Raw genomic sequence first — 23,287 nt, 5'->3', positions numbered from 1 at the left:
CGGGGCGATGGGCGGGGCGGGCCTCTGTGACGCCGCGGACCGCGCCCCCAGGGAGGGCGCCGCGCCTGCGCCAGAACGGCCGCCTCGCTCCCGGAAGTGGAGGGTCTGCACGGAGAGCGCCGCTGGGTCTGGGCGCCCGGAGGCAGAAGTGCCGGCGGAGCTCGCTCCTCAGCCCCCCGACCGCCATGTCGTCCGTCGACACCAACCCCTTCGCAGACCCGGTGGACGTAAACCCCTTTCAGGTACAGCCCCCGACTCCGTTCTCCAAGGCCGCGGCGGCCCGGGCCTCGTTCGCTGGAGCCGGGAGACGTGGCGTAGGAGAGACGGGCTGTCTGCCCAATGGGAGAATGGGCTCTGACGGCCGTCCAATCGTCGTGCCCGGGGGGCGGGGCTAGCAGCAGGTGGCACCGGGAAGGGGCGGGGCGCGGCGGCCTGGAAGAGCCGGGGGGACCCTCCAGCTCGCCCGACGTCGCCCCGCGGGCTGGACCCTGCCAGGCAAGGGGACTGAAGCCGACGCGGCCGGGGAGAGAAGCGACTTCACCGGAGGGGGACCCCCTCCCCACCCCGCAGACTTGGGGGGACACCCGCTTCGAGTCCTGTTAGGACAGAGGGTGACAGCAGCACAGCGGGGTGGAAGCCTCTAGTGGGCAGGAGAAGGAGGGAGATCCCAAGGCCAGACAGGCCTACAAGGTGTAGGAAACCCGCTGAGCATTGCTCGGGCGCGGAGGTAGCCAAGGCACGCTGATACACGGACTTGATAAGCACTCGGCACCTTGGCCACGGCTCTGGTTTGGACCGGGATTTAAGCCAGAGCGCAGAGAGCGCCCAGGTTAGGGAGGGAGGAAACGGGAGGGGGCGGGCTCTGAGGGTCCCGAAGCGCTGGCAGGGGCGCTGAGACCTGTCGACCTTTGCGCTGGCCTCGCGTCTGGAGCAAAGGATAACAGCCCAAACCGCGTAAAGCCCAAACCTCTCTGCCTTTGAGCTGCCAAGGGTGTTGTTCTTCCACAACGAGGGGCTGGGACTCCTGCTCGCTCCCGACCTCCCGTGCCTCTCCTTTCATGTCTGCTCAAAACCAGTTCTAGGGAAGCTTAATTGTGCTGACTGGTGACTTACCAGCTCCGACGATTCTGCTCCGTCAGGATGTCACAGGCACGTGAACCCATCCTGCTGGCACTTTATTCTGGTCGTTGGCCGCTGCTGCGAAGTTTCCTGCAGGTGTAGGGGAAGTGCTGACAGGGGTCCTTCCTGCGACTCACAGCATGAGTTTTCTCACCTTGAATTCCTTCAAGGGTCAGAGCAAAGGCAAAGGAGCCTAGAAGGACATGATGGTACACTGTGGAGAGAGTGGACATTTTATGCTTCTTTCTTGGTCTCAAGGGAGCCCTCCAGGCAAATTTTGGTAGCTTGGTCTTTGTAACATCCTGAACAGTCCCCTGGCAGCTTACTGTTCCTTTTTTTAAGATTTATTTATTTATGATAGACACAGAGAGAGAGAGAGAGAGACACAGGAGGAGGGAGAAGCAAGCTCCATGCAAGGAGCCCGAAGTGGGACTCGATCCCGGGACTCCAGGATCGCTCCCCGGGCCAAAGGCAGGCGCTAAACCGCTGCGCCACCCAGGGATCCCTTAGCTTACTGTTTCTTGATAGAACCCTTGCAGGGACCTTGTCTCTTATGTAACGCTGTCATCTCTATTAGCTGAGTACGGAAAAAAACATTTGCTTTTTTTTTTTTTCCTGCCAGTATCATCTGGTAAGAGTTTGGTTTATTATTTATTTATTTATTTAGATTTTATTTATTCATGACAGAAACAGGGAGAGAGACAGAGAGAGAGATAGAGAGAGAATGAGAGGCAGAGGCACAGGCAGAGGGAGAAGCAGGCTCCATGCAGGCGGCCTGATGCAGGGCTCCATCCCAGGTCTCCAGGATCAGGCCCTGGGCTGAAGGCGGTGCTAAACTGCTGAGCCACCCGGGCTGCCCAAGAGTTTGGTTTAATTGCAAAACTGCCGTATAACACTGGACTTTGAGTTTTGGTAAGGATCTAGTAGTCCCTTGGAATGGGTTCTGTGTAATAATTTGCTTTTTTTCTTTTTGTCCCCCCCGTCTGAAACAGACATAAAATGTCTGCTGCTATCCAACAGGGGCAGTCAGCTGTCGAAAGATGCAGAGAGTTTGTCCCCCGTGCTAGCAGTGGATGAGATAATTGGCCTGTGTGCTGCCCTGTATTAATAGCAGCTTGAAAGTCTTAGTCTTAAACCACATCTCCAGCCCCAGGAATGATTGTGCAAACTGTGGTCGAAGTAACTTCTGCATTCAAGTGAGACAGTCTGTCCATCAGGCAGCCCCAGGATATGGCAGGACAGGAAGCAGCTGTGGGCCTGTAAAGAGCAACATCTGGTGGGGAATCCTGTGTGGGAAGACAAGAGCTGGCTGGCTGTGACTCTGCTCCTGCTCTGGGTTTTTCCTCTTGGCACACGGCCCCCGGGGGGGGGGAGAAGAGCTTTGTTCGTGAGGCCCCCAAGCTCTTTCTCCTGGAGAGCTGCCCTCCCTGTCCTTGTGATGAAAGTGTCTGCTTCCTTGACTGCCAGGGCTGGGACACTGGGAGGGTACAGCCCTGGGGTGACTGGGTGTGAACCCAGCTTCATTTACCCAGGGTGTTAGCACAGAGCTCAGGAGAGAACAAGGGGAGAGGAGGGCGATAGGCTCAGAAACCGTCACACCTAGCCAGCTTTCAGAGCAGAGTCATGTTTTCTGCCCCTCCATGATGGGTCATGAAAGTATACTTGGTGTCCAGAGTCCCTGAGCTGGGAGCATCCTCAGAAATCTGTTGTAACCCCTCAACTCAGAGAGGAGGAAACCAGGAACCCAGGGATGATGGGACAGTCAGCAGCTAATTTGCAGCTGGCAGGAGCCCACATCTGGGGCTTTTGAAGTTCACATTATTGGTCTTAAACTGGGTTGGGATTATTTAGGCCAGCTAAGGAAGGAATGTATCTTCGTCATCACTGTCCACATTCTTGAATTGAGAGTACTGGTAGTGGTGATTAGTGCTAGTTAAGTGAGTTTTAGTACTCACTAATTAGTGTTAGCTATGCAAGTCCCCCCACCCCCACCCCCCAGTGTGTGGGACTTGAATAATACAGATGATACTGTGCTTTTTAAGACAAGTATCTGCTTTTTAGGAGCATATGTTCTGAGCAATACCAGTCCTGAAAGGTGCTCAGGGATATGTAGCCATCTAAGTTTGGGAATCACTCTGTATTCCATTTTTCTTGAAGATTGACAAGGGTTGTTAGTTTGCGAAAGGCTCTGAGCAATCCTCTGGTGAAGACATTTGCTCAACTTGATCTGACCCAGTACTTCTCAAAGGTATCCAACTATGGAATCCTTTTTCTGCTAACTCTTATAATAGACTATGCAACTTCCGGTGTGCCTTTATTTATTTTTTTTAAGATTTTATTTATTTATTCATGAGCGACACAGAGAGAGAGAGAGGCAGAGACACAGACACAGGCAGAGGGAGAAGCAGGCTCCATGCAGGGAGTCCAATGTGGGACTTGATCCCAGGTCTCCAGGACCACGCCCTGGGCCAAAGGCGGCGCTAAACCCCTGAGCCACCCAGGGGACCCCCCCTCCCCCCCGCCATGTGCCTTTAAATTGACTTCTTTACTCGTGTTTTTTATCCACCTCCTACTCCCACCCACCTCCCCTGCCCTGTGCTGAGGGTGTGAGCTTTTTGACCTCTTCTTTGCATAGAGTTATAATTGGGATCCTTAGCAAACTTCTGCAAAGCGAGAGCTGTGAAAGCAGAGTTGTCACAAGAGCGCAGCAGAAGTTTCACCAAACTTCCAGGAGGAAAGCAGGAAACTGCAAGCCAAATGTTACCGATTTTACAACCTCCCTTGGCACTCCTAATCCCTCTGTTAATTATAGTGCATCTGCTCTGTACTCCGTGTATGCGGGTCCTGCTTTGGACTGATCCCAACGCGTCTGCTCCCGAAAGCTTCTCAGGAAGTCTTGTCAGGGTGTTGAAGAGGTAGAGGGCTGAAGGTGGGCATTGACATGCCCGTTTGAGTTTTCAGCAGTCCACTAACAAGCAGGTCACCCAGGCCAGTGCCAGAGCTGCTTTCCTTCCAGGCATTTCTGCCACGTTGCCCCCAGGCAGACGGCATCGATCTCAAGGAAAGGGAGTGAAGTAGCTGGTGGTGCTCGAACAGAGAAAACCTTTCAGTGTCATGAGTTGCCAGATCACACAATATCACTTTCACACGTTGCCTCCTTGCAATTAAAAGATAATCTCAGTGCTATGGCTGCTTCCCAGTGATTTAAAATGCTTCTCTCCTGTGGGAGGTGAAAGTGGTGGCAAAAACGTGATTTGGGTGTGAACAAAAGTTCCCTTGCACGGACATGGAGGCTTTGCCGTTTCCCAGAGAGGGTGGGCTCCAGCTTGACTGACTTTGGGAATTCTTAAAAGCACCAGATGGACTTGTTGGAAGTTGCCTGTGGAATTGGAGCATTGTCTCAAGCAAATTGAAATTGGTAAAGTTCAGATAGTGTGAGTCCAGACAGCTGCCAGATTGAGGAGGCGGGGTGGTGCTGGTGGTGCTGGTGGTGCTGGGAGTCGTCTCCCTGCCTCTGTGGCTGGCACCTCGTCTCCCTGCCTCTGTGGCTGGCACCTGGAGCTTGGCTGGGTGGTAGAAAGCACCTAGCCAGAGATGCAGCTAGCTTGAACACATTTGTGTTTTCTTTTTTAAGACTATTTATTTATTTATTCATGAGAGAGACAGAAAGAGACGCAGGTAGAGGGAGAAGCAGGACTCGATCCCAGGACCCGGGGATCAGACCCTGAGCCAAAGGCAGACGCTCAACCACTGAGCCACCTGGGCATCCCTACACCTGTTTTCTTTGTAGGTACTTGGAGTAGGTTAATCCTGTGTTTAGAGAAATGGTAATATTTAACCGGGATGAGCAAGGGGTTCTTGCCACTCTGTCAGAGAAGAGTGCTGTGCACGTTAGCGGGGTGTGTGACCTGTCCAGCAGCACTCAAGCAGTGCCTGAGATGCTGACACATGTACGTACATCGCTGAGCTCCTGCTGCTCCGAGGGCCTGTGCCAGAGATGGACGTAAATGAGCACGCGGCCGGCCAGAGCTTCTGATGTGGCCAGAGAGCCGGGAAGTGCTAACTGTTCACGGTGACACCGAGTATGATGACATAGTCAAAACTTGCCAGCAGCAGCTGTGAGGGATCCGAGGAGGAAAGGCAGAGTCAGGTGGTAGGAAGGCTTAGGCTGAGAGCAGGGAGCCTGGCAGATGGGAGGCGAAGGTATTTCATATTTCAGGTGACACAGCACCAGCAGCTATATGTGGCTCCTGTCTGCTGTCGCCAGGCAGCCCCAGGCACCTCCTGCCTCCCCCAGGCTGCAGGCCTGGACGCGCCCGCCGCTTGCATCTCGCTCACCGCTCGGCTAGTGTCTGGTGCTTCTGTCCTCGGCCTCTCACCACCTTCCACCTGTTTTCAGCCTGCGAAAGCTGGAGCTCTGTCCTTGACTTTGTGCTCAGCGGATGCCTCTCTGAGGAAGTTCTTCTGTAGCCAGCCAGGGTGCAGGGGAGCAAGAGCACCAGGCTCCGGGGACCCGACCAGGCCTGGTTCGGCCCCTTGGCGCTGACCAAATCCAGAGGCAGAGAGATGAATGGTGGTGAAACAAGAGAGGGATTTATTGCAGTGAGGCCCACACCAGGAAGGCCGCAGACTCAAGGACTGTCTCCCAAGTGGAGAAAAGACTTTCAGGTTTATCTCGGGAAAGTATGGGACAAGGGTCAGTGCGTGCAGGTACTGCACTTTGGCCTCAGAATAGCATGCACATCCCCGCCGTCCCGGGTCTGGAGCTCTCGGGGCACCTGCGGCTTAGCAGTAGAGCGTGCCACTCTTGGTCTTCCGGTTGTGAGTTCAAGCCTCACGTTGACTGTGGAACCTATTTTTAAAAACCCAGACCAGACGTAGGACTCTAGCCCTTACCTTCTCCCGAGCTTCAAACCAGTAGCTCCATGCCTCACCTGGATGTTGCCAACCGTTTCGAGCAGACATAGTCTATAGGTATCTCCCAACCGACTCGGTATCTTCTCAGGGCGTCTCCCTGCTCCCACACCCTCTCCTGACAAACCTGTTCCCCTTCCCCCGCGACCGCTGATCTTGCTCAGCGGTGGCACTGGTCACCAGTCACCCAAGGTAGCCGCCCAGTCGCTCTAACTTCCCTTCCCCCTCTCCTGCCCAGAGAGTGATCGAGCCCGTGGCATCTACCTGGGCAGGGTGTCTGGAGTCTGTCCCTGCTGCTCCCCTCCCAGCTGTCATGCTTCACTGTCACCCCTGTGGACTGCAGTCCTGGCCCATCCTCCCTCCCTGCTCACCACGGCAGAGATGCCGGTGCCAGTCTCTAGCTGCCCTGCGCTGCCCTGGGGTGGGGTCCAGGCACCTGCAACCTGCCTGACCTCTGCTTCATGCTGGTTCCTTGGCACTCCTGTTCTCTATACTCTTCACTCCACAGTCCTCAGAACTGTCTTCTGTATAGAGACTGCTTTTATTTTTTACTTATTTTTATTTATTTATAGTTACTTATTTTTAAAGATTTTTTTTTAAGATTTTATTTATTTACTCATGAGAGACACAGAGAGGGAGGCAGAGACACAGGCAGATGGAGAAGCAGGCTTCATGCAGGGAGCCCGATGCAGGACTCGATCCTGGGACTCCAGTATCACGCCCCGAGCCAAGGGCAGATGCCCAACCACTGAGCCACCCAGGCGTCCCTTAAAGATTATTTTAGAGTGGGGGTAGGGGCAGACGCAGAGGAGAATCTCAAGCAGATCCTCCACTGAGCACAGAGCCCAACCCTGGTCTTAAGCTTACAAACCTGACATCCTGACCTGAGCTGAAACCAAAAGTCAGGTGCTTAACTGAGCCACCTGCCGCCCGCCCCTAGAAGCCACTTTATTTTATTATTATTTTTTTGAAGATTTTATTTATTAATTCATGAGAGACACACATACACAGAGAGGCAGAGACACAGGCAGAGGAAGAAGCAGGCTCTATGCAGGGAGCCCAATGCGGGACTCCATCCCAGGACTCTGGGATCATGCCCTGGGCCGAAGGCAGACGCTTTAACCACCGAGCCACCCAGGCATCCCTAGAAGCCACTTTTAAGTCACAGGCTTGAGCACTGGAAATCTGAGTCAGGTAGAGGGCCCATAGAGCCCCCAGCCCCCTAGCGGAATGCAAACAGACTCATTAAGTGACTCACCTCAGAATACCCATGAGCCCCAGCTGACCAGTGGGCTGCTTATAACGGGGCACAGGTACCCAAACTAAATCCCATCCATTCCCATCCCATCCCCCCTTACTTCCCCTTAACTACACCCCCCCGCCCCCACCTCACGGCTGACAGTGTTTCCTTTGCTGTCCTGCCCGCTGCTCCCTTGCAGCATTTTCAATAAACTTCTATGTTCTCTGTCCTGCCTTGGGTGAATTCCAGCCTTTACCCAACTGGGTCACCCCACATCCTGTGCCCTGAACACGTAGAGATGCTGTACCTTTGCAGATGCTGCTCTCGCCTCCCTCCTTAGTGCCTGTTAAACCTCTGTCATCGCTCAAGATCCGACTCCTGTGCCACCTCAGTGAGGCCTTCCCTGACTCCCAGTCTGCTCCCAGTCTGCTCAGTCCCTCCTTCCACTGTGAAGCTATTGCCTGGCCTTGTCCTCTTCCAACACTCCCACCCTGACTGCTTGTTCTCTGTATGTCCACTTCTTGAAGGCAGGAACTAAGGCTTTTTTTTCCCAATGTCCTAGCCCTGTTCTTGGTGTAGGATGGGTTGTGCAGGGAGTAAACCAAAGTGGAAGGAAGTGGCAAGTGGCTCAGTTTGACCAAGGACAGACTGCTGCCAGGGGTGCTGGCACTGGGTCCTGGAGGGCCTCTGGTGCCAGGCCACGTGGTTCAGCCTCACACTCTGAGCTGCTTTGTTCATCACTACTGTGGCAGGTAGAGAGGCTTGAGTGCACCTTGCTCGTTTGGTGGGTTCTCGGGCTCTTTTTAAAAATGTGTGGGTATGTGTGCTTTGAAGGTAAAAATAATGTCATCACATTATAGGAAGTTTATTTATTTTATTTTATTTTATTTTACTCTTTTAAAGATTTTATTTATTCATGACAGAGAGAGAGAGGCAGAGACACAGGCAGAGAGAAGCAGGCTCCACACAAAGAGCCTGATGTGGGATTTGATCCTGCAACTCTGGGATCACGCCCTGGGCTGAAGGCAGATGCTCAACCACTGAGCCATCCAGGCGTCCCACATTATGGAAAGTTTAGAAGACAAAATAGATCATTTCTATTTCTGTAGTGTTTCTTTTACAACCTTTGTTATTTTGGTGTGTTTTTTACCCAGTCTCTTTTCATATGAGTTCTTTTGACAGAATTGTTATTTGGGATTCATATAACAAGGCCTTTTCTATATTGCTGCCCTGTGTTCATAGCTGCGATTTTTAATGGCTGTTCAGGCCATTGGGGGGATGTGTACTTAAACATTCTTGTGCTCGTTGTCATTGGATGTCCTGATTTTTTGTTTTTTAAAGATTTTATTTGTGGGGTGTCTGGGTGGCTCAGTGAGTTAAGCATCTGCCTTCGGCTCAGGTCATGACCCCAGGGCCCTGGGATGGAGCCCGGTGTCAGGGTCCCTGCTCGGTGGGGAGCCTGCTTCTCCCTCTCCCTCTGCTCCTTCTCTCTCCTCTCCCTCCACCCCCATTCATACTCTTTCTCTCTCAAATAAATAAAATCTTTGAAAAAAAAGATTTTATTTACTTATTTGAGAGAGAGTGAATGAGTGAGTGGAGGGTGAGGCAGAGGGAGAGAGAATCTCAAGCAGACTCCATGCTGAGAGCAGAGCCCAGTACAGGGCTCTATTTCACGACCCTGATATCATGACCTGAGCCAAAACCAAAATCAGATGCTCAACCAACTGAGCCACCACGGTGCCCCTGATTTTCTTTGCCCGTTGTAAATACTGGTGCAATAAATGTTTTTTGCAGATACAGATTTTTACATATTTTCATCATATTTCCTTAGGGTCGATTCTCAGTTAAGGAAATGCTGAGGTTATGGCTCTTTTCACTTGGGACCCAGCCAGCCCACCTGGGGATGATTGCCCTTTTTTGTCGTATGACACATACCCTTGTCTCCAAAGCAAATAGGACTTCACAGAGTTTCCAAAGTATTGGTAATTCCCTGCCTCCCAGAGAGAATGGCTGAGTTGTTTTTGTTAATGAGGTATTTATTAATGTGTTTATTTGGAGCCTGAAATAAACCCCCTACTGGCAGCTTGGGTGGCGTGTAGGACGGAAAAACAGGGAAAAGTTACAGCTCATGCACAGCCAGGCCTGTGACATGGAAAGTGATTGCCAAAATGGAAACACGCATGTTTTCCCTGCCCTTCCCAGCGGAGCTCCAGCCTGCCTGTCTGCCTCCTTTGCCTCTGTTCCCTGACACTCCAGCTACACGAGGGGCTCCCCTTCCCCAGGGGTGGTGGGCCTCTCCTCCCCTCTCCTGCCCTCCCTTCCCCGCCCTCCCCTTCTTCACGCTGCCCTGGGCTCTTGTGCTGTGTGCACATGTCTGCTAGAACCATCCATCATTGGCTCCAGGAGGGCAAGAGTTGCACCCCTATTTGTCTTGGTGCGTCCTCCCACTGTAACTCTTCCCTGAATGAAAAGAACCGAGTGCAGGAGAGTTTTCTTTGTTACCAGTTCAGTGACTGCCATTAGCCAGCCTGAGTCCTTTGTGTACCATGGGGGTTTTAGGTTACCTCTCTTTAGGTGAAACTTAGCTCTCGCATCCCTTGAAATAACGACTTGACCCACTTACGAGTCAGCTGATGCTTGGTAAGTGGGAAAGAAGGTTGCTGCAGGGGACTTCTTATTTTCATATGATTCAGAGTAGAAGCCAAGGAATGGTCTTCATTCAGACCGGTCAGTGTGGCCCTTCGTGTGAGACTGTCCGCAATGTCTCCCACCATGAGTGTGTTCCCCAAGGACTTCCCTGAAGTCCAGGAATAAAAATGAACAGAAGCAGGTGTCCCGGTCACTCACAGTGCCCTATCAGTGCTCCTTGGGAATGGGGTTCATTCATTCAACCACACATTGAGTACTTTGCCGACGGCAGCAGGCTTTGGGGGTGCGCTGCTGAACAAGGCGGACTATTCCAGGCCCCTTTTCTGAGGTGGGGTGCTTCTGGACCCTGAGGCTGCCACAGTGATGCAGGTGCTCCTCAGCTTTTGAGCAGTACTCCCAGAGAAAGTAGGGGAGAGCATACAGCAGGTACTCTGCAACATCACGTGAGCTTCTGCTCTGCGTCCAGCCCTTCACCAAGCACTAAGAGCCAGAAGTATGAAATAGACATAGAAGCTTCTGGCTGGAGCGCCTGGAGGGCTCAGTCAGTTAAGTGTCTGCCTTTGGCTCAGGCTGTGATCCTGGGATCAAGTCCTGTGTCTGGCTTTCTGCTCAGTGGGGAATGTACTTCTCCCTCTCCCTTTGCCATTCCCCACGCTTGTGCTGTCAAATAAATACACAAATCTTAAAACAAAACAAAACAAAACAAAACAAAACAAAAAAGAAGGCAGTAGCAGCATTTGGCTGCAGAGGGTACCTGCTAGTGGAGACAGTATTTGTTTTTGTTTTTGTTTTTTTAATATTTATTTATTTATTATGATAGTCACAGAGAGAGAGAGAGAGAGAGGCAGAGACACAGGCAGAAGGAGAAGCAGGCCCCATGCACCGGGAGCCTGATGTGGGATTCGATCCCGGGTCTCCAGGATCACGCCCTGGGCCAAAGGCAGGCACCAAACCGCTGCGCCACCCAGGGATCCCGAGACAGTATTTGTTTATGGTGAGTCTAGAGGGGTCCACGGCCAAGAGTTAAAGATTCTAGAAAAAGGAGAAGGGATCACTACAGACAGAGTAGTCAGCTTGCCCAGCCCAGAATCCTCTTCTGGCTGACCTTAGTAAAGGAAATGACATCTCTTCATGGTCTGGAGGTTGCTTATTAAAACGTGTGTGCCTTGGGCAGACATGTGGACCAGCACCCGAAATTGCTACGAGAGCCACCCTCTCTGTCCTCTGTCCCGTGACACAGACTCAAGTAACCAGTTCCTTGGATGGTGGATCTGATTTCAATGACTTCAGCTCACCCGGCCTGCTGGAGCTTGGTGCTATGCGGAGTCCGAAAGGGGATCGGAGCCTGAGCCCCAAATCTTTCTTGGAGGAAGCCAGCCCTGTGATTCTGGGAGAAATCTGCTAGTCACTCAGCTAGCAAATAACCTCAAGGCCAGTTCCCCCAGCTCAGGTGGCCTTCTGAACCTCACCCTACCACTTTGTTCAAGTTATAGGGGCTACCCGGCAGGGCCAGTGTCCAGCAGAAAGGACATTAGCCATGTTGTCTCCTTGCAGAGGACATTGGGTGGGGGTGCAGAGGTGAGGTTCGTCCAGAGAGAAGTGAGAAGTGAGTTGGGGTTGTGTGCCCCGCTCTGGGCCAGCCCCTGGGGCCAGTCAGCCAGTCTCACCGTTCAGGAATTGGAGGCCCAGGTGGGAAGACGAGAATTGGTACATGTGAAAAACCTCAGCAACGCCCACCGCCGACCCTTGCTTCTCTGAATGTACCGAATAGGGACCAGCTATGTTGAGACCTAAGATAAGCACAGCACCCTGGCGAAGGTCTGTTTCCCACAGCCAAGAATTGAGAGGACTGTCCTCGGAAGGTCTGTGTCGTGTGAATATTGTGTTTGAGAATCTGTTTGGTGGAGGCTTCCTGGTGGAGGTGAAGCTGGGCCAGCCAGGTGGGAGCGTGTGAACCAGCCATGAGGGAGGGGGTTAGGTACACAGGGGGGCCAGGGGAGGCCTTGGAACCAGGGCCTTGGCAAAGTCCAGCAGCCTTGTGCCCAGCCTTCACAGCTGTTTCTCCCGAGCCTAGGTCGAGCCTAGGTGATGCAGTGCTGGACCTGAGCCCCACACCTATTATGTACCGGAGGGGAGGGCTGGGCAGGGCAGGGAGGGCGGGGCCGAGGGGATGATCGGGTGATAGAGCGCTGGGGAGGGAGCAGGATGAGGCCCATGGCCCCAGGCCAGCACGGAGGCTGCTGGGGTGCAGGAGATGACAGGCAGTGCTACGCAGGCAGGCCCTAGGCCAGAGGGCTGGCCTTGGCAGAGGTCAGATGGGGAAGGGAAGATTGAAAACTCAGGAAAAGACTGTGTTCTGAGGACATTTTTGCATTTTTTGAAAAGAATCCAGGAAAAAAAAAAAAAAAAACCAAACCCAAAAACATTCTCCCAGCTTTTCATCGGAGCCCTTTATGCCTCTATTCCTAGCGAGTGTGCCTGATTTAATAAAATCAGCACTGGCAGCCAGCAGCGTGTTTGTGTTCCACGACCTTAAACTGTCCTTTAAAAAATCAGAGGAATAAGTACTTTTTGTAAGACAATAAATACAGTAACAGAAAGGTTATAAAGTAAAAAAATAAGTCTTTACCCCTGTTCCCCCTCTCGCCCCCCCAAAAAAAACCCACCCCAATCCTGGAGGTCAATGCTGTAAACCGTTTTTCATCTGGAAAGGTTACCAACAAGGATATGGGTGGTATCTATTCTGAGGTCACGGAGTGCGAAGCTTGCTCTGGGTCTCTTCTGGGGAGTCACTGGAGCTGAACTCCTTTTCCAGAAAGGGAGAAGATCGCAGCAGCCCTGGTGTGGCAGGGGCTGGGCACAGGAGCCTTCCCGAGAGGGAGGGGATCCCTGGGAGTGCCTGCTGGCCCTCGGAGGGGCCAAGCGATGGCGATGTGCCTCCCCTTCATCGACAGTCTCTGCTCACGTCTCATGGCTGTTTTCACCTTGGCAGGATCCCTCTGTGACCCAGCTGACCAATGCGCCGCAAGGCAGCCTGGCTGAGTTCAACCCCTTCTCAGAGGTTGGTGAGCATGCCCTCTTTCTGAGTCCCTGGGTCCTCCGGGTGGTGCCATGTTTCCGGGGCCAGGAGCCTTGGCAGATAGGGCAGCGACAGCTCTGAGAAGCTTCAGTCCTCAAAGGGACAGTCCTAACATGAACTGGGGCGTGGGGGGGGAGGGGGGATGAAGGAGTCACCAGTCTGTGATCTGGGCCCCTCTCTGAAGAGGGCTAGACAGCGCTGGGGAGCCGTGGCTCCAGCAGGGGTGCTGGGTGAAGCATCACGTTGCCCAGCGCCCGAGACTTCGTGCCTCAAAGGGAATGCCCCTCACAGGTGTGCCCCAAAGGGAATGCCCCTCACAGGTGTGCCCCAAAGGGAATGCCCCTCACAGGCAGGGGCACATCACTCACCCTGCCATGAGTTTGCCCTTGTGTGGCCGGCCAGTGGAGCCACTCACCTGCCTCCTTTGGGGTGTCGCACACAGACAAATGCAGCGACAACAGTTCCTGTCACGCAGCTCCCTGGGCCCTCGCAGCCAGCGGTTCTCCAGCCTTCCGTGGAACCAACCCAGCCCACCCCCCAGGTAACTGTTGACGAAGATCCCTCTTGCCTCTCCTTTCCAAAAAGGGAAGCCACAGATCAGTAGCTGAGCTCTGAGATTGGAGGGAGAGCGTGGACAGAGGGCCTTAATTCCTGGCTCCCCCTCAAGGGCCCTCTTGGTGATCTCTCTGGAGCTGGTCACTTGCACATGGAGGCTCTGCTCAGCCACCCTGGATCCTTACACCCGCCCACCACTACCACCAAAACATAAGCTCTGCTTACCAGGCTGGAGTCCTTGGTGTCTTTAGAGCATTTGCCCCTGTTGAGCCATTCCAGATCCTTCTGGAGCTTTAGTTTGTCCTCTCCACTTGGGCCCCAGAATCTTTTTTTTATTTTTATTTTTTTACCTCTTTTATTCCTGTCTTCCCTCCTATTTTCCTTTATCCCTTCACCAAATACCGTGAACCCTGTCCGCCTTGTGCCTGACCCTCTACTCCATCACCTCACTGCCCTGCCCCTGTGGTGCTCGCCGCCCCGGTGAGCATGACCCACAGTGGAGTTGTGTGTTGCAGCTCCTGCTTAGACAGGCCAGCAAGTTCCTGCCTACCAGATTCCTGACAGTGAGTGAGCTCTCAGAGAGGCAGATGCTACTAGGAGGAGATAGTATTCTCAGAGACAGCTACATGCGAAAGCTTCCGAAGGTAGGCAAAGCGTAGATGAACGTGAGTGAGGGCAAGGCCCGAGCCAGGCTTTGGACTCTCATGGGTCCCAAGCTGTTCCCGTTGTCTGACTGGACTTGGGAGGGACAGCTGAGACCCTCAGCATGGCCCAGCGTGGTCAGTTCTGGGCCTGCTTTGGCCCCCAGTGCCTGGGATCATCTCCCAGAGGCAGCCTTAGCTCTTCGGAGAACTCGTTGGAGAGAGTGGGAGAGCGAGCGTCTGTATGTGTACGCACACACACACATATACATATGCATGTACGCGTATGCCTGGCTTCTCGTCCTGCAAGATGACCGGTTTCGTGTCCGCTCCCTGAGGACTGTAGACTTCATGAGGACCTGAGCCCCAGGGCCTATCGCACCTGGCAGGACTGGGGCCCTGGGCTGCATTGCTGGGGCTAGCTCGGCTCAGCCTCCCAGAGCTCCCCAGATGCCTCCTCACTCCAGGGCCTTGCTGTCCCGCGCAGGGGATGAAGCCTGCACTTTGTACGACCTCCAAGGTCCTCCAAGCCTGGTGACGGTCCTGGGATGTAACCTTCACAGATTGGTGGTGGGCGGCAGGGGTATCTCCCAGGGTCTGGGGGTGGGGAGGGGTGGTGCCTAGATCCCCGAGGCCTACCCTCAGGTGCCTCCTCTCTGTGCTCACTGCTAGTGGGTTTGCACTGTGCCCCCTTCACACACACACCCTCCAGGCTCTTCAAATGAGGTGTGGCTCTCTGGTTTCTGGTTACAGGTTAGTCTCTTGTGAGGCCATTTCCCCTTTGCTGTTACCCTAACGGGTAATTGAAGTTTGCCTGGATTCCAGAACAGGGGATAGTTCTCTCTGCTCCAACTCAGGGAGGAAGGAGAGAAGAGAGCCCTGGTTAAGGCTGGTGAATGCCTAAGGGAACGGAGGTGGTGTAGAGGCATAGGACGCAGGTCACCTTGGCGTCTCTGTGATGCTCTCTGGTTCCCAAGACGCCGTGGGGCTGAGATTGGCTCTCCCTGCATGGGGCAAGGCCCTTCTGACGTCCTGCTGAGTCTGACACCACCCCTCTATCTCCCATGTCTGGCTGCCCGTGCCTTCTGTGCCCCCCAGGCCGTGGCCTCCGCAGCCCAGGCAAGCCTGCTCCGGCAGCAGGAAGAGCTGGACAGGAAGGCAGCTGAGCTAGAGCGAAAGGAGCGGGAGCTGCAGAGCACGGTGGCCAGCTTACATGGTAAGGGAGGCGGCCAGCCTCTGGGCCAGCGTGTGGGGCGCAGGAGCCTGCCCTGAGCGTGCCTGTCCCGGGGCAGCCCTGGAGCGCTGCTGGGTCTTGGTCATCTCCGTGGTGCTGGGGCCGGTGCGGAGAGCAGGGAGGTGGAGGCCGGGAGGCCGGCCTGGCAGTGTGGTCCACGGTGGAGGTTATTTCCGCAGGCATCCCCAGCTCTGAAAGTTCTTGCTAGAGTAGAGGCCCTGCTCCTGCATGTGCTTCCCTCTCATCTTCATGATGATGACCCCTGGTGCTTACGGGCTGGTAGCTCATAAAAGTAACCACTTAGGCCATTTTGCTCTGTTTCCCAGGGCATTTGGGATCCATTATCTTAGAGTGGGCTTGTGGGTTTCCGTGCCCCATCACACTTTGGCCCATCACCCACTCCCCCCATAGAGACCCCTGAGCCTCACTTGCCGGTGCCCTTCTGGGAGCCCTGGTTTGGCCCATAAAGTACCAGAGTGTGCCTCCAGCAAGCCACTGCAGAAGCCAAGGCCTTACCTCATTGCCTCTTTGCACACAGTGAGAGAGAACAACTGGCCACCCCTGCCCTTCTGGTGCCCTGTCAAGCCCTGCTTCTATCAGGATTTCTCCGTCGAGATCCCTGCCGACTATCAGCGGATATGCAAGATGCTCTACTATCTCTGGATGTGTGAGTCCTGCCTGTGCCCTCTGAGCTCAAGCCCTGTCTGTGGTCTGACTGCTCCTCGCTACAGACCCCAGTGCCTCTCAGTGCTGGGCTGAAGGGGGCGCCTTCCGCCCACAGGATTGGCCCTCCACAGGCTACTCCCTGCCCTGAAAGGGCCAGTTCCCGCCACAGATCGAGGAGGGCAGGCCTAGCAGGAGGCTTCAGAGTTCCCGTGGGGCTCGTTGCCCTGAAGGGTCCTCCTTGGGTGAAGGCCTCCCTCCCTTAGGCCCCTCGGATCCTAGGAGCGTGGGTGAATAGAAGACTCCCTGTACCTCCACCATGCAGGGCCAGGGACAAGAATCACCGAGAGAAAGGCCTCTTCCCCGTGGATCAGCCCTTGAGTCTGCCTCCCCACTCCCACCTTCATGTACCCAGGCTGTCCCTTCACCTTTTACGAACTTGGTTCTGTCCCTGGTTCTGCTGCCCCAGGAGCTCACCCTGCCTCCATGTAGACCAGGGTCCTGTTGTGTTTCCACTGTGGCCCTCACTGTGTGGACCTCGCATCCCCTCCAGGGGTGGTTTGCCGGGCCTGGGAAACCTTCAGTCCCCTTGGCACAAGCCCATTTCTCTCTCCTCACCCTCATTTCTCTCTCCTCACCCTCGCCAGTGCATTCGGTGACTCTCTTTCTGAACCTGCTTGCCTGCCTGGCCTGGTTCTTAGTCGACAGCTCCAAGGGAGTGGACTTTGGCCTTTCGATCCTGTGGTTGATCATGTTCACCCCCTGTGCCTTCCTTTGTTGGTACCGACCCATCTATAAGGCCTTCAGGTGAGTGGGGCTGGGGCAAGGGGTGAGCATGTGACTGGCATCCCAGGTAGCCAGCCAAGGGCCTTACGCCCTGGGCTCCCATCCCAATCTTAGAGCAGAACAGGGTGGTAGGGAAATCCACTTTCCCATTCCCACCCACAGTAGAGCAGATGGAGGTCAGGAGCCATTTTCCTGAGTTGTGCCTGGGTCTGCTCTGGACAGTGTCCTTGGACTAGCAGGGGAGACCTGGAGAGGGATTCGCAGCCTGCCTTGTGCCCCCGCCGCTCCCATGCCTAAGTCTGATGCATTAGGACTTCAGACGGATGGGCTTCTTCACTCCCCCTTCAGCTTTCGGGCATGCAGCTCCAAGGAGGTCTGACTTTGATAAGCTCTTCATGGCTTATCACTGGGAGCTTGTGTGCGCCCCTCCTCCACCTCCTCAGGAACTCGCTTGAGCTCACTGAGTGCCAAGTGATTGACCTAGAATGGACACTGGACTGTGGGTCTACCTCGCACACCCCTAGGGCTTGTGGAAGCATGCCTCCAAGTTGAGTTGATGTTTTCATTTAGGGCCTGGGAGCCTAGCAGGCCCCAGGGATGGGGCAGGGCAGTGGCTGAACCCTCCCATGCACTCGGCAGGCAGTGTTCCAGCCCTGAGGACCTGGAGACGGTGGTTCAGTTGAGAATTCTGCGCCCCCCGAATAACTTTTCTGGCCAATGGTTTTATAATTAGGTATTTATACCTTTGGCATAGATTTCCTTTTATGAAATACAAATCTGTACTCCGGGAAATGGACCCCTCTTAATATTGTCCTCTGGGAAGCAGCTTTATTAGCTCTTTGGTTAAGGGGTCAACCACGATCTCTTAAACTGAGTGACAAGAGCAAGAGTGACAAGCCCTTTTTGATTATGATTATAGATGTCTATGTCCCCTGGACAGTGTGTCTGGTCCCCAGGAGCTCTTCTGCACTCCCATCCTGCCTCCTGGCTCCCTGTGCCATGCGGAATCAGGAATGCTGAGGAGTAAGCCCCGAGCCCGTTTGTGACTTCCAATTTCCCCCTCTCTCCACAGGTCCGACAACTCTTTCAGCTTCTTCGTGTTCTTCTTCATATTTTTTTGTCAAATAGTGATCTATATCATCCAGTTGGTTGGCATCCCTGGCCTGGGGGACAGGTGAGAGCTGGGGCACCACGAGGGAATGATGCTTTCCAGGTGGCCTGGCCTCTCCCGCCCTGTCTCCTGGCTCCTGTCCCAGAGGACCTTCCCCCCCTGGCCAGGAGGGGGCGGGCTGGCTGGCGTCCTCTCCTGGGCTCCTCTGACTCTTCATCGGTTGTCACTTGCTGCCTTGCCTGTTCACCACTCTCTGGGGTTTTGTGGGTGGACTTGCCCTGCACCCTTAGGCTAGCAGGGCTCTGTCCTGTGGTGGATTGCATCCTCCTCTGCTCCTGCCGCGCCCTCCCAGAGGCTGGTGCTACTTCTGGAGGCCCCAGGCGAGCCCTCGGGTTTGGGCAGCTGCCAACGGAGGCCCTGGCCTTTTGCGGACTCTGTGCCGTGACTTTGTCTAGAGACCCTGTAATGTCAGGAGCTGGAGCCCTAGCCTCTCCCGGGTTGCTTTGAGCATGGAGCTGGCTTGAGTTTCCTGGGTGCCGTAGTCCTCAGCTCTAAATTAGCCTCAAAAAGAAAAGCTGCTGGTTGATGTTTTCCTTTCTGCCCCAGTGCACAGGGAACATGACAGAAAGGTCGGGCTGCCACTTGGCTGAGAGCCCGAGGCTGGAAGAGCTGTACTACGTTGGTCCCCACCCTCCAGTGGAGCTGGCCGACCCAGAGCGGAGGGAGGGGACTGACTCACCTTGCACTTGGAGCATGCACCCTGCTCTCCCGCTACCCCTCATCCGGCTCGCCCTGCTGTTTCTAAGCTGGCCCCTTTCTCTCTGAGAATGCCATTCCTCACTATCCTCAGTGAGATCCTGGAAGACAGGCTGTGGCCTAAGTGCTGTTTGTTCCTGACCCGCATTCAGCAGGCTTGAGTTCTGGTCCCAGCCCACCCCCTGCTCAGCCCTCACCCCTGCCCCGCCAGGCTTCCTCAGGAGCTCTGCAGCCCCCAGCTTCCCAGGGCCTTCCTCACCTCCCTTCCCAACCCCCATGGCTGGCTGGCTGGAACCCCATCTTGATGATTATAAAGTACACAGAAGATAAAATTTATTTTATTGACCACTTCAACCATCTTAAAGTAAAAAATTAAGCAGTGTTTAGTAGATCCACAATGTTACACAGCCCTTTCCTCTATCTGGTTCCAGCACATTTGTGTCACACCAAAGGAGACTGTACTACTCAGCAGTCCTCCCCTGAGCCCCGGGCAGTGACGGGGCTTCTCTGTGGCCATTTCATGTAAATGGAACCATGCAATGTGTGGCGGCTTGTTGCGCCCAGCCTTTCTCATCGTGATGTTGTAACACGGATCAGTACTTCTCTTTTTCTGGAATAATCATCCATCCGCTTATCTGCTCATCACTAGACAGAGCCTGGGGTTGTTTCCACCTTTTTCCTGTTGCGAATAGTGCTGGTATGAACATTTTATAAAAGTCTTTGAATATCTGGTTTTGGTTCTTTTGGGTACGTATCTGGAGTAGAATTGCTGGGTCATGTGGTAAGACATGGGGCGGGGCAGCCACGGTTTCCTGAAGTGGCTGCACCATGTTTTCTTTAACATGTCCATTGGCCGCATGTGAGGGTTCTTGTCTTGCCACAACCTCACCAATGCTTATTGTGTTTTGCTCTCAACCTGGAGGTAAATCTCACTGTGATGGTTTTTTTTGTTTGTTTGTTTTTGTTTTTGTTTTTAAGTAGGCTCCACACCCAGCATGGAGCCCAACATGGGGCCCAAACCCACAACTCAAGACCGACTGACTGAGCCACCTACCTAGATGCCCCTCTCACTGTGGTTTTGATTGACATTTCCTGAATAATTAATGATGTTGGCCATCTTTTATGTACTTTTTGGCCATATGTAAGGAATATCTATTCAGGTCTTTCTCTAGTAATGGGGTTGCTTTTTTTGTTGTTGAGTTCTTTATATATTCTGGATACTAGCTTATCAGATTAACACATTTCCCCCTCCCCTTTTCATTCTTGTGATAATGTCCTTTGATGCACAAAAGTTTTAAATTTTGATGAAATCTATTCTTTTGTTGCTTGCATTTTCACTGTCCTATCTAAACCAGTGCCAAATCCAAAGTCATGGAGGGTAAACTGTTTTCTTCTAAGTGTTCTAGTTTTATTTTTATTATTTTTTTAAGATTTTATTTATTTATTCATGAGAGACACAGAGAGAGAGGCAGAGACACAGGCAGAGGGAGAAGCAGGCTCCATGCAGGAAGCCTGACATGGGACTCGATCCCAGGACCCCGGGATCACGCCCTGGGCTAAAGGCGACAGTAAACCGCTGATCCACACGAGCTGCCCAGTGTTCTGGTTTTAGCTCATATTAGGTGTCTCTGATCTATCTGGGGTTGATTTTTGTGTAGCTGAAGTCAAGGTCCAGCTTCATGGTTTTGCATGTGCATGTCCAGCACCATTTGTTGAAGAGTGTTCTTTCTCCATGTAGTGGTCTTGGCGCCCTCGTCAAGGATCAGTTGATGGTAGACATATTGGCGTGTTTCTGGACTCGGTTCTTTTCCATTGATCTATATGTCCTTGTGCCAGTAGTGCACTATTTTGAGAATTGTGGCTTTGTAGTAAGTTTTTAAATCAGGAAGTGTGAAAATATCCCCTTTTATAGGTAAGGATCCCGGGGCTCAGGAAGGTGACATGAATGACGGGAGGCAGAGGGGCTGCCCTGGGCCCTCAGTGGGAGGAGCTGAGGTGATACAGGATGAGTGTAATGGGTTGGCCAGTATTCCTTTTCCCCAGGGGGTGAGCCTTTGGAAGTTAGCAGCCCAGCTTTCCATCTGCCCTTGTAACAGCAGGAAAAGCCCCCCTCCTCGCCCCCCATACTACTCCTGTCTGGGGGCAGCGTGGGGCCTCTCAGCCTTCACAGGCCAAGGGCTTCTGGCCCATGGCTCTATGCTGCAGGGAGGTGCCTGGCTGGTGGCTGGTCAGCCTACAGTGGCCACTTAGAGAAGAGGACCTCTGGGGCCTACTCCCACTGTGTCCTCTCTGGCTTCCTCTTCCCTTTGCAGTGGTTGGATCGCAGCCCTGTCTACACTGAAGCAAGACCACTTGGCTGTGTCGATCATCATGATGGTGGTGGCTGGCTTCTTCACCCTGTGTGCCGTGCTCTCACTCTTCCTTCTGAAGCGGGTGAGTGGTGGGCACTGGGGCAGCTCTCTCCAGCCTCCGCCTCGGGGATGCCCATCACTGGAGGCAGTCGCTCCCCTCTCCCCGAGTCCCAGAGGTCCAGTGACTGTCACCAAGGCTCTGGGTAGGAGATCAAGTGGGCATCCAGGGTGCACTTCTCACCGCAGCCTCTTTCCGCAGGTGCACTCCCTGTACCGCCGGACGGGGGCCAGCTTCCAGCAGGCCCAGGAGGAGTTTTCCCAGGGCATCTTCAGCAACAGGACCTTCCGCAGCGCTGCCTCCTCTGCTGCCCGGGGAGCCTTTCAAGGGAACTAGTCCTGACTCTCCTTCTCTGCCCCAGCCTTTTCTCTCGCCTGCCTTCTAGCTGCACTTGCCGTGGGTGCCTTAAACAATGGTTATGCTCAGCACAGACCCAGGGAGGGTCTTGCCGGGGTCCTTCCTCCTTCCTCAGCCACCAGCTCTCCCATTTTGCCCAAGGGAAGCGGAGGGAGGGACAGGGCTTTTTTTTTTTTTTTTTACAGAAGAGAAAAAAAAAAAAAGCTGTCTTCTCTGGTGGTGGTTTGGTAGGATTCGAAGCAGTGGGAATGAAGTTCACCCCCCCCACGCACGCACATACACACACAGACACACGCATGTGCACATACATGTGCACACTTGGAATCACCAGCTGACCTGGACCTGTGCCAGCTGGAGTCTTATTTCTGCTGGGTTCCTGGGGCTCCACTCCTCCCCAGCACGCCTAGCCTGAAACTGGCTCCACGGACCCAGCCTGTGGCATCCACAATCCTGCCTCTACCTTCCTGCCCAGGCTGGGGTAGTCGCCCAAGGGCTCCCCTTTAGATGAGCTCCAGTGGATGGAAAGCTCTGTTCCCCAGATTACTCTGAGGTGGTCTCTAGGCCTCCAAAGCCTCGGGCATCACCTGTAGGCTCTTCCCTGCCTTATGTTTCTCACAGATTTAGAGCCGATCAGTGTCCCCTGCACCTGCCCCCAGTATGGGTGGCATGTGTGCCCCTTGGGGCCTCTCTGAGCCCTCCCCTCCATGGACGTACTGAATGTGCAGTGGGCTTGCCTGGGATTTGGGGATGGGAGGGATAGAGGACGTTGACCCCAGGTGGTCCTGCCCAGCCTTTGGCAGTTGTCTGGCAGGGTGGAGTCTGACTGTCCTGCTGTGGTTTGGCCCTGTTTATCCTGATTTCCTCTCCTGAGGAACAGCAGCCCTTTGCCAAGGCCTCGGCTTCTTCCCTGCTCTGCCTTCCACCCTCAGCAATAGGATTCTTCGGGAGGGCCGGAGAAACATTCCAGGACTGTACCCTCTTGCTGGACCCAGAGCCACTTATGGGATGGTCCGCCCACACCCCCAGCCGAACCTGTCTCCTGTCACTGGCCCTGGTAATTCCGTGGGCGTGTCTGTGGGATGGGCACCTGGAGCCCCCAGATAAGCCCTGCACCCTGCCCTCCGAAGGCTGCATACAGGGGTGGGTGTGTGGACTGAGGGCACTTTTCAAAAAGCTGGCCAACTGCCTGCCTCTGGCACCTGGGGCCCACTCCGACGCGGCGCGCGGACTGCCAGCCCGCTCAGCCCCAGAGCCGCCGAAGGCCGTGGCAGTGATCAAGGTTTTGTAAACTTTCTGGTATTTTTTCCCCCGTGTACAAATGTATATGTTCTGTCTCGATTTTTGTGCTTTAAATAAAAACGACATTTTCAGACAACACGGATCCCCCTGTCTGGTATACTTGGGGGGATGGGGAGGCCCACGGAGCCTGCACGAGAGGAGGCGGTCAGGTCAGGGTGCCGCCTCTGGGCCCTGCTCCGCCGGCCTGGAGCCCCCAAGCCGCCTCCCGAGGCTACTCGGCCAAAAGCTCCGTCTCGTCCCACGGTTCTGGGCGGGCGGGGCCCTTGGGGGAGCCTCCGCGACTCGGACCCCAGCCCGCGCAGCTGCTCAGCCGCGCTCCCCGCCGTTGCCCCTCCCGTGAGCCCTACAGCCCGGATGGGATTCCCGCGGGCGGCCACGGCTGCCGGCCTCGGGCCCGCGGAGACCAGCCAGGGCGCGCCCACCCCGGGATTCGCGGAGGCCGCGGGGGCGGGGCGGGGCGGGGCGGGGCGGGGGC

General features: G+C 54.4%; 1 protein-coding gene across 2 annotated transcripts; it reads left to right on the top strand.

Annotated features, from left to right (window-relative positions):
• The first annotated feature begins 61 nt into the window (after window positions 1-61).
• SCAMP2 (secretory carrier membrane protein 2) lies at window positions 62-22,890 on the top strand. 2 transcript variants are annotated; one of them, XM_038581019.1, is made up of 10 exons: window positions 62-242; window positions 12,915-12,983; window positions 13,444-13,542; window positions 14,072-14,200; window positions 15,296-15,413; window positions 15,970-16,098; window positions 16,742-16,901; window positions 17,953-18,054; window positions 21,060-21,180; window positions 21,358-22,890. In XM_038581019.1, exons 1-10 carry the CDS (start codon window positions 186-188, stop codon window positions 21,490-21,492), a joined length of 1,119 nt encoding a protein of 372 aa, XP_038436947.1. In that variant the 5' UTR covers window positions 62-185; the 3' UTR covers window positions 21,493-22,890. The 2 variants fall into 2 exon arrangements, with proteins under 2 accessions (XP_038436947.1, XP_038436948.1); XM_038581020.1 differs by lacking the exon at window positions 14,072-14,200 and having other exon boundaries at window positions 63-242; window positions 21,358-21,685.
• The last annotated feature ends 397 nt before the right edge of the window (window positions 22,891-23,287 follow it).

Source organism: Canis lupus, chromosome 30 (genome assembly GCF_011100685.1).
Source record: "Canis lupus familiaris isolate Mischka breed German Shepherd chromosome 30, alternate assembly UU_Cfam_GSD_1.0, whole genome shotgun sequence".
NCBI classification, from domain to species: domain Eukaryota; kingdom Metazoa; phylum Chordata; class Mammalia; order Carnivora; family Canidae; genus Canis; species Canis lupus.
Note: the sequence above shows the minus strand (reverse complement) of the source record. Positions and strands in the feature narration are given on the sequence as shown.